This window comes from Nelumbo nucifera, chromosome 3 (assembly GCF_055504915.1).
Source record: "Nelumbo nucifera cultivar China Antique chromosome 3, China Antique-T2T, whole genome shotgun sequence".
Taxonomy (NCBI): domain Eukaryota; kingdom Viridiplantae; phylum Streptophyta; class Magnoliopsida; order Proteales; family Nelumbonaceae; genus Nelumbo; species Nelumbo nucifera.
In genome coordinates, this window is record NC_142651.1 from 29,901,295 (window position 1) to 29,911,940 (window position 10,646).

General features: G+C 33.8%; 1 protein-coding gene across 1 annotated transcript; it reads right to left on the reverse strand.

The window, feature by feature from the left end:
- Positions 1–587: 587 nt before the first annotated feature.
- LOC104594735 (vacuolar iron transporter 1-like) lies at positions 588–7,934 on the reverse strand. The gene is made up of 4 exons (XM_010255183.3): positions 7,615–7,934; positions 2,447–2,532; positions 2,181–2,295; positions 588–1,166 (listed from the first exon to the last, which is right to left on the reverse strand). Exons 1-4 carry the CDS (start codon positions 7,869–7,871, stop codon positions 875–877), a joined length of 750 nt encoding a protein of 249 aa, XP_010253485.2. The 5' UTR covers positions 7,872–7,934; the 3' UTR covers positions 588–874.
- Between the last annotated feature and the right edge of the window lie 2,712 nt (positions 7,935–10,646).

Here is a 10,646-nt window from a genome sequence, read left to right on the forward strand (position 1 = left end):
GCACTCCCCCTCAGAAATCTTTTTTGCAACCCCCCTGTAAACCACATCCTACCCGTAAATTTAACATCAATCCGCAGACAGGATTCAGTCCACCCTAAGAAATCTTAGCTCCACCTAGGGGTGGACTGAATCATAAAAACCCCTTAAATTTATTGTAGACTATATTTATTCAAATGGTTAACCTTCAAAGATAGAGATTGTTTTGTAGTAAGAAAGTTCACCATATCAATTAATAAAATGTTGTTAATACTGCTTAACATGAGAATGTTGAATTTGGAGCTAAATATATAGGTGTTCCTTTTGCTGAGAAGAAACAAAGACTCAAAGGGCTCCTTTCTCTTATATAAATGTGGAACTAAGACCAACCTGTCCCACTATATTCCTTTTATTCACGGCCATGGGACAAAAAACAGTAGCATTAATTAGAATGGCTTTGGACCATTGCTAATAGACCTATTCACGGGCTGGGCTTCAGGCCTTACTTTCCACTATATTGGGTTTGGGTTTCCGGTCAAGTGAATTCAAATTTTGACAAAAACTAAGCCCGAACTTGGCCATGAACAAGTCTAATTGCCAACAATCTGAAGTTGCATTTTTTACTATACCCTTGATATAAAATAATTTCATCCGATAAACTAACAAGTCATTCAGTTCACCACTTTTCGATCATTGGCACTGACATTCAAATCTGCCAATTCAACCATTATCAAATGATAAAATGGACCCAACAATGAATACACGCTATAAAAAGGATTAACATTCGAGCAATCAAATAGAAATAGATAGCCCAAATTTTCAATCCAAGAGGGTAAAAAAAAAAAAAGAAGGTACAAGGAGGGCCTGTTATTTGATATTGTTTGATGCATGATTATGATTATATAAGCTTAGCCATTCCAAAAGCAGCAGCGGAGGCGATGGCCCCAACCAAGGCAGTGTGGAAGGCAGTCTTGATGGGGTTGTTGCCTGTAAGGCGGCCTTTTGAATAGCCAAAGAGTAGCAATGCAAGCAAGGTGACAACCACAGACGTGAGGACTGCCTTTTTCACAGTTGAAATGAACATGTATGGGAGTAGGGGGACTAAGCCACTTGTTACGTAGGTGAGTGCAATCGTTAGTGCACTTTCCACTGCTCTCGCTGGCTGTGGTTTCTCCAACCCCAGTTCAAACCTGCATTCATGCATGGTTATTTTTTAGTTCCATCAGAGTTCAAATCATTGGCTTTTCCAATGGTTATTACAACAAGAAGAATAACAATGATGATTTACACAATAACACCTTGATAAATTTCTATGTTGAACTTTGGGCTGTGTTTGGTTGCAGTGCAAATTTGTTTGTACTAGTACAAATGTAAAAAATGAAAATCCTTGTTTAATTTTGTTTTGAATTTTACTTTATTCTGCTTCATGTCTTAATTTACTTTATTTGTATTGCAATTAAACAAAATAAGCTAAAATTTAAAACAAAAATAAGTCAGAATTTACACTCAACTCATTTGCACTGCCATTGTTTTGCATCAGTGCAAATTTATTTGCATTGTATCCAAATTGATATTTTATTACAACAAATGTAAGTAATGAAATATACCATGTGTGAATTTTATGATTTTTTTTTTTTTTAATTTTGATATAGGTTTTAAGGGGATATTAGCATTTTATTGGGTAGCCCATCCATATGCCCTTAACCCCTAGCCTTGGTGGCAATGAGATTTGATCTCAAGTCTCTGCTACAACGAGTAAAAAATCCTACCAAGAAGATTCTACTCTTTCTAATTAATATCATCAAATGATTTTTAAGAAAGATATCTAAACCATTAAAATGGGCCTCAAAACCAGTCAACTGATCTTGAAAACCCGAATTTTCAACTGATCGAGGCCATAGAAATGGAATGATAGATCAAATGTTGACTATTCAATTATGGAGTATACCCTTCTCGAAAAATGAAGTTTTATTTTTGTGAATTCCTAATTGTCCTAACAATTAGGACGTAGCTATTCCTATTTTATTTTCCCAAACAATTTCTTCTGTAAAATTTAGTTCCATAAATCTATATAGGGTTTAATTAGCACTAGCATCGCTCAGGCCTACAGTTTAAATTGATTAGGCAGAGAACGGAACCATCTCAAACCATACTACTCGATAAACTCTCTAGAAAATAAAATTTATTAAGTAATTACGACTTACTTCATCATGAAATCAACCCATGCTTCGGGTTTCTTCCGAAGGGCATTCACTACCGGCCCATACTCATGAGGCTCAAGCCCATATTCTGCTAATATCTCTGCAACCTCAGCTGCCTCTGTAATTTAAACAAAACTACAATCAACCTTTCGGAATAAATCAGTCATGATCTCATATGATATGAGGTCCCACCACTATCAACGGATGAGATGGGTAGGACAGAAATCAGATCTACATGACAGAAAGAAAAGGGAAATGGTGAGAGGCACCTTCATCAGGGACAGTGATGATCTCCTCTTGCTCTCTCTTGAGTTCTCTCATATAGTGATCAGCATCACTTTTGGCAGCAAGATACCTGTGGATAGTTCCAACATAATTAATGGTATTTCAGCTGTTGCTTTAACAATTACAATAGCAGCTTGTTCTCCTGGATCATGGCCCCTACACTCTAGAATTTACACAGCATTGGGCCTAGGCCCTCCCACAAGGTCCATCCAGGGGCCGCTTTATAATGGCTGAAGATTCTGAATTGTAAAGCTTATTGCTTTGTATTTTAGTGAATAAGTTTTTAAGGAGGTTGTGGATTCTTTAATGGATGAAGTTGAATTTGGGTAGATCACTATATCCTTAAAATTTTTTTATTTAATTGTTTTAACAACTCAAAGATAAAGCAATAATTTTTTTTGTTCTTTTTAATTTAGTAACTTCAACTGTTATCAAACAGCCCCTCAAATTTTAGCAAATGTCCAACCCGAGTCCACCCAAGTTGCAACTCTACAAGTTTTACTGGGGGAAATGTATATACTAATGATAGATATTAACTTTGCTCATGCATGCATCCTTTAAATCATTCAACTGACACACATAATCAGGATGAAAGTCAGCCTATGAAAAAGTATTCAAATCTTAATTCAATGGTGGAATCAGTAAGGCTGTTTTTGGTTTGAAGGAAAAAGTAGGGAAAGGAAGGAAAAAACAGGAAAACCTATACAAGGTTTGTAAAGGTTTTCCTACATTTCTCTTCCTTTCCCTATCTTTTGCTTCAAACCAAACATAACCTAAAAGATAGAATCACTAATAAGGAAATCTATTTATCTGGATGAACTGAATAAATTATTGCTTATTTGATTTGATTATTTTAGTGGATTAAATTGGATATAAAACTAAAAATTTAGGCTCGGCTTGTTACCAGTGCAATTTCATTTGCACCGGTCAAGTATGGAATTGTAAATGAGTTGAGTGCAAATTCCAGTTTATCTTCAGCTTTTACATTATTTTGTTTGTTTATGGTGCAAATAAAGTAGAATAAAATTATGAATCCAACTTCAATGCTTCATTTATTGCACTTTAAATCAATATTCAATCAATCACCTATACTAGTGAATGAGAGTGTCAAACTTTTATTTGATTAAAATATCTCAAATTTGAATTTGGTTCCTCTCTAATTATTGTAAGGATAGAAATGCAATTTGAACAACCATTTTTTTCTCATTCAAATTCCTCTCATTAAGTTTTATATTTACAATATTAACTTCCATTCTTTCATTGAGTCTTATATTAATTAACCATATTATATTAAACAAAAATAAGTATGATAAAGAATAATTATTTTTATTGGTGATAGAAATATATAAATTTAAAACCAACCTTAAAAATAAAATTGTTTTCCTATTTGGTGGCAAGTCAACAATACAACCTTTTAGGTCAACTTTTGATGTCATAGTTAACTAATAATAAAAATTAAAAAAGATAAAAACACAGAAAAATACAAAGATTTGTATAAAACATCTAGGCCCATCTCTAATATTTTATATTTTTCATATTAAAAAAAATAAATGTGACAAATAAGAATTATTTTTATAGACATAAAAATATGAAAACATTATAAAAATTTTGGAGACATTATTTACTATCATCATCATAAAAAATTGCCACGCGCAAAGCATGTAAACAATTACTAGTATAATAGATGAGAAAAGGAGGAACAAAAGGGGTCCTATCACCACATAGCTCACATGTACCTCCTCTTTTCTTTCCTTTCTAACACATGTGGACTTAAATTTGCCAATCAAAACCAAACTTTTGACCAACTCTAAATGTGGACCTTAATCCAAACCAAAATTGATGACAAAAACTTAAATTTGCCAACCAAAATTTAACTTTTGCCTAACTATAAATATGGACCTAAGCTTAAACCCAAATTGATTCCAAAAACCTAAATTTGTCAACCAAAGTCTAACTTCTACCCAATTCTAAATAAGAACCTTAGCCTAAACCCAACTTAACGCCAAAAATCGAAATTTGCCAACCAAAACCTAATTTCTTCCCAACTCTAAGTATGGATTTTAGCTTAAATCCAAATTGACATCAAAAACCAAAATTTTTCAACCAAAACTTAATTTCTTCCCAACTCTAAATATGGACCTTAGCTTAAACCAAAATTGATGTCAAAAATATAAATTTGTCAACCAAAACCTAACTTCTATTAAGCCTGTAAGTTGCATGGGTTTAGTTGCTAGTGGTTTATTTATTTAATTGATTTTTGTGTGTACTTATCGCCAAGACTTTAACAACGTTAAAAATGTTAGTTGTAATGTATTGTTACTAGTTCACATCTTTTGTTGCATGGTGCAGTGGAATCACCATAGGTTTTGCCTAAAATTATAGGTATAAAGAACAAAGCAAGGCTGATGTATTTGGATGATAATATGATTATATTGCAAGCATACAATAAGAAATAGAACTACAAATGGATCAGATTTAGATCAAATCCAGTTACATTCGCATCCGACCTATTTATCAAACATTTAGATTTGAATCCGGTCTGAAATCCAATCCAGATCCTGATGTAATATGCATTTGTCTTATTGTTTTAAAAATGACAAAAAATTAAAAAGGTTTTAAAAAATTAATTATTTTCAACTTATATATGTATACAAAATGTAAAGAAATAAAATAGGGTAAATTAGAAAGACCCCTCTATATTACGAGGTCATTAACAATTACTCATGAACTTTAATTTGTGACAAAAACCTCCTAAACTTTCACTTTAGAAAAAATATCCCCTCAATTAAAGTTTCATTAGTCAATTTCAAAAAAGATTCTCATTCAATTGCTTAATTTTTTAAATCCCCAAACTACCATTTTTTATTTATTTGAATGATGTATGATTCAATTAGTTTTCTAAATATGATATTGAAATGGTAGAGGTTTTTAAGTTTAAGGTTTCGTTTGTTTTTTTTTTTTTTGGTTTATTAGAGAAAAGAGGAGAAAAGAGTAGGTAATTTTTGTATATTAAGATGAAGATAGACATTCATGTCAGTGAGATGACACAAGAATTTAGGTCTCGTTCATTTCACGGATTTTAGTAGGGGGAAAGTCACACGGTAAATATGTTTTCCTCAAGGAAGTGTTGCCCTTCTCCCACTTGGGAAAGTTAACTTTTCCTGAGTAGAGAGTAAATGATCAAAATATAATATGTCAAAAATATCCATCAAAACAATATAATCCAAAAAGCATGGACTTGGGCCCAAGGGTAAAAATGACAGAACATAGAAAAATTAACCACTTACCTAAGAAAGTGGGTGAGGCAAAAGAACACGGGAAAGTTGAGAGGCCTCATTTACCTAGGTAAATTTACCAAAAAAGAACATGGGTAAGTGTACTTACCCAAGTAAATGGCCTCTTTGTAAATGAACAAGGCCTTAAAGAAACTTGTTTTTCTATGTCAATGAAATGATTCTTGTTGTTGTAGTTGGTTTTGTTAAGAGAAAATAAAGGTATTTTTGGGTCAATTATGGTTTAAGAGAAAAGGGCAAGAAAAAGAAAATAAGAAAAATTTATATGAATCTTTTGGTAATTTAAGCATTCTGTCAGTTGATTTAACGGAAAGGGGTTATTTGTTGCAAAGTGAAAATTAAAGGGGGTAATTGTCACTGACCCCATAGTATAAGAGGTCTTTGTAATTTACTCAATAAAATATTAAGTATATCATTCATAAACTTTTTATAATTGTATATAAAATAATAATTTATATATACAATATATAAAACAATAATTTTTATCAGCCAAAGGTGTTTTAATGTGGTCTTTCAGGCTTTTCAAAGTGTGGAAAACCATAGTTTGGTCTTTCTTTTTTGGACAATGAAAGATAGGATGCCAAAAAGCATTTGGTGATTGAATAGGTCAGAGGTCCGGTTACTGGGTTGAACGGTTTGATTGTTCGAACTGAATGCTTGGCCAGATTTGACAAAAAAATAAAATATTCAAAAAAAAATAAAAAACGGTCAAAACCGTTCGAATGGTTAACCGTCTGGTTTAACGGTTCGCTAACCAAAATTAACGGTTTTGGAGGAAATCTAGCTTTTGGGGAAAATAAAACTAGTGGCTGGTTCCTGATTTTTTTCGACCGTCCGGTCCAGTCTGGTTTTGAAAACCATGCCAAAAAGACCTATGCCCTAAAAAACTCATAGAAGACCAAAATGGGAAAAAAATCTGGAAGCTTCAAAAGAAGCTCCCTATCTTTCTGTGCCTAAAACCTTTCATTCATGCTATGTTTGGTTTGAAGGAAAAGGTAGGGAAAGGAAAGGAAAGCAAGGGAAACATGTATAAACCTTATATAGGTTTCCCTACTTTTCCCTTCCTTTTCTTACCTTTTCCTTCAAACCAAACATAGCCTTAACAGCTTGATAGACCATGGTAGAGTATGATACTTACCAAATAGTCTAGATCTTTAGGCTCAGTTTGGAAGGAGTACAAACACAAATATGTAGAGTACAAAACCTTTGTATTTTGCATTGTTTTTATGTATTTGTACTCTTTCCAAACTGATGAGCCTTAAAAGACAAGACCCCAAAAGCTTATCATATCTTTTGACCATTTGGGCTGTTGAAGGATATTCCTAAAATGTAAGGTTTTAAAAATTGGATCTGATATGGAACCATTTTGGCCACCGGTTCTCAAGTGGAATGGTCCGATTGTCTTGTTCGAACGGGTGACCCATTCTAATTTAAAAAATAAAAATAATTAAAATAAAAAACGACCAAAAACCATTGTCCAAATTGACATGTCAACGATTTGACCACCCAGGTCAGCTGGTCATTAACCAAGTCAACGGTTTTAGGGTGAAATAGAACCAACCGGTTGCCTAGACAAGTCCTGAGTCAACTGGTCTGACCGTCCGGTCCAGTCCAATTTTCAAAACCATGCTAAAAAGACATGCCAAACGGCACCTTTGTAAAATACAATAAATGCTCGGTTCTATCGGGTCTACCCGAAGCATTTAGAGGCCTATCATCACCAGTCTGTCACGTCTACCCAAGAACTGCATCAGCTGCATGCATACTTGGCATGGATGAGTTAAAAGCTTAAAACTCCTCAGATATTAAATAAAATAAGAAAATTAAGAAATAATAAAAAAAAAGAAAGGGAACAATACCCGCCAAGTCCCATGGAGATGGCGCCAGCAGCCACTTCAGCAAGAGCGGCAGTGAGGATGATAGATGAGGAAGCATTGGCGCCGGAGAGACCGGCAGCAAGAGCAAAGGGGACGGTGAGGCCATCGGACATGCCAATTATAACATCTCTCACCACCTCTCCCGCTGTGAAATGCATCTCCTTGTGATGGCCATGGTGCAGCGGCACTTCCTCCGACTTAAGATCTGCTGACGTGTTTCTCCCGTTCTCCATGACCATTAATCTGAATCCTGATGATCAGGAAATTAACAAAAATGAAAGAAATTAAGAAGAAGTTGTATAACTATAGCGGATGGTATGTGGGTGTGCATCGATGATCGATCTTTATATATGTAGAGGGCGGACTTAATTCTCTCTTCTCGATCTGCACGTGTAGTCGAATTTGGAAATTAAATTAATTAATTAATAATGATGTACGTACCTACTGAAATCTTTTCATATCATATAAAAGACACGAGGTGGAGGAGGCATCGTGGCAACCCCCGATTTACTGTACCATCCGTACTCGGGATTTCCTACCCACTCGGTAGTCGCTACGGCCATACGGCGGGTAGGAAACCTGGCTCGTAAGTCTCATCATGACCACGTGATCTGCAACCGCATCGTTCAAAATGTCTCCAAGTAGCTAGGAGGTGAGTGAAGGTCTATCTCAAATTAGCTAGGTGGTAAAGTTAAGTGGCACATCCCTAAGTCCTAACAAACACACTTACTAAAAAAAATCAAGTGTTGCTAGAGCTGGACCCGACTCCGGACACAACCATTTTCATCATCACCAGTTGAATGGTCCAATATAATTGTCCAATTCAACCGGTTCTAACTTGCTTGTTCAATTGAAATTTGAAAATGTAAAAATATAGAAATTAAAATAGTTTCAGATTACCTTTTAAACCTTTTCTTTATCAAAATAAATATTATAGGTTTTAACAAAAATTTACATATGTATTTAAATTTTAAAATAATAGATATTTACGAAGCCAACATTACTAACAACCAAACAATTAATTATAACCTAAACACTGTTCTACCTCCTGATCATTCTCAGTTCTAACACTCCGATTGTCTGATCCTATCTGTGTTTGACTATACTGGGTTGAAAGCGATATTGCATAATTCTTATCATTTATGTTATAATTCACCATTTGAATTAAGAAATCCAAGGGTTTTGATTTGAATTTAATCACTAGACCCCCCCCCCTTTTTTTTTTTGCAAAAATCCTACCATTGTTTATGATTTGTACAGTTCATGTGATTCAAATCAATTCAATGAAGAAATAACTCCATATTTTGTCTTTTTTTTTGTTTCTATTTAATTTTGCGAATGCAGGCCTGTTTTAAAACCCTTTTTAATTTTGTTTCTATTTAAGACATTGAAGACCGAATATCAAGTTTATTTAATTTCCATCAGATGTGCCTTAAATACCATTGTACATGGATTATTTGGCTTTCAAGTTAAAATTCATCTACATACATCCTAGCTAGCTATAGATCGATTAAAAGGAAGGTAATAATTTTCAGGAATGTAAACAATCTTACATTTTACGATATGATTGTGATTTTCATAACATTAATTGAAAGTAATAGGTAATAGGGCTGTTTACGGGTCGGGCTGGGTTGGTTTATTGGCGTTTTTCCAACCGACCTGACCTGGTCGGTTTACCTAGAAATAAAACCGAAACCAACCCAATACTAAGTAAAACCGACCTAGTCGGTTTGAGTCACTTTGGGTCGGTTTGTGAATGATTCTCTCGATGTGAATGGTAAAGATTCAAGTCTAAGAAGCGAAGGCTGGATGCCTAGAAATTAAAAATGATTTGATGGATTAAAGCTGAAATAAATAAATATATATATATATATATATTTCCACAAATATATCAGATATATATAATATATCTAAGTCGATTTGGTTTCGGTTTTCACACACGAAAACCGAAATCAAACCGAACCATCGGTTTATACTTTTCTGTAATCCAAAACCGACCGGTGCTGAAGAAAAACCGACCAACTCGAATTGAATCGAACCAGGTTGATCGGTTTGATCGATTCGGGTCTTGTTATAAACAGCCCTAATAGGCAATGGCCGAAGGGATTCACCTGACCCAAATTCAAATTTTGCATATATATATATATATATATATATGCTCACATATTAGTGTGATCAACCAAATTTGATCCAGTTCCATGAATCAAACAATGTATATTTTTCTCCTATATGCAGCCATGGATAACATATTTAGAATGTTTCTGATTTCTGAATAATATAGGATCTGAATTAAGCAATCGTTTTCATCATCATCATTATCTAAGCCCTATCTCAACTAATTATATTTATTGAATCAAATAATCAACCTAATTATATTTGTCAAACTAGAAATTTTAGATGCCCACAATATGACAGATAACCTTTTTTTTTTATCCTTTTCTTTAATTTTATAGGTATTAGAGGGTCCGACTATTTTAAAGTTTTAAATTAAAAAAAAAAAAAAAGACTTCCGTATCGATGTATCCAACATATCTATAGATGCACCAATACTGATACAATACGATGCACAAATTACCAACTGTTTCTGCTTTATGATGGCTTACTCTGTATATACCATCTGAAAAACTTGGTATAATATGCTTATAACACATTAATAGTCCTCCAAGAATTTTACTGTATCAATGATTATGTTAAAGCTGAAATTTGGAATTGAATCATCACCATATGTTGTCATTATTCCTTTCAAATAAAGTAGTCCCTAAATGATGTGGACACTATATCCAACTTGGACCCCTAATTGGATAAACCATATTCTCTTCTGCTTACAAAACAAGAAAATCCATATTCTCTTCAAATTCCTCTTATAAGGATTGTTCATATATCCCAAATTCCTCTTATTTTTGTCTTCTTAGCCACTGAAATGTAAAACTGTCAATGGTACAGCAGTCCTGAACCCATTATTATTAATTGGTTCTTATGACAGACCCAGGACTGCCCCATTTATTAATCAAGAC

Coding starts and splice junctions, on each gene's coding strand:
- LOC104594735 (XM_010255183.3), bottom strand. CDS start 7,871: ATGGTCATGGAGAACGGGAGAAACACGTCAGCAGATCTTAAGTCGGAG. Junction 2,533..7,614: donor ATCTCCATGGGACTTGGCGG/GTATTGTTCCCT, acceptor AACTATCCACAG/GTATCTTGCTGCCAAAAGTG. Junction 2,296..2,446: donor CATCACTGTCCCTGATGAAG/GTGCCTCTCACC, acceptor TTTAAATTACAG/AGGCAGCTGAGGTTGCAGAG.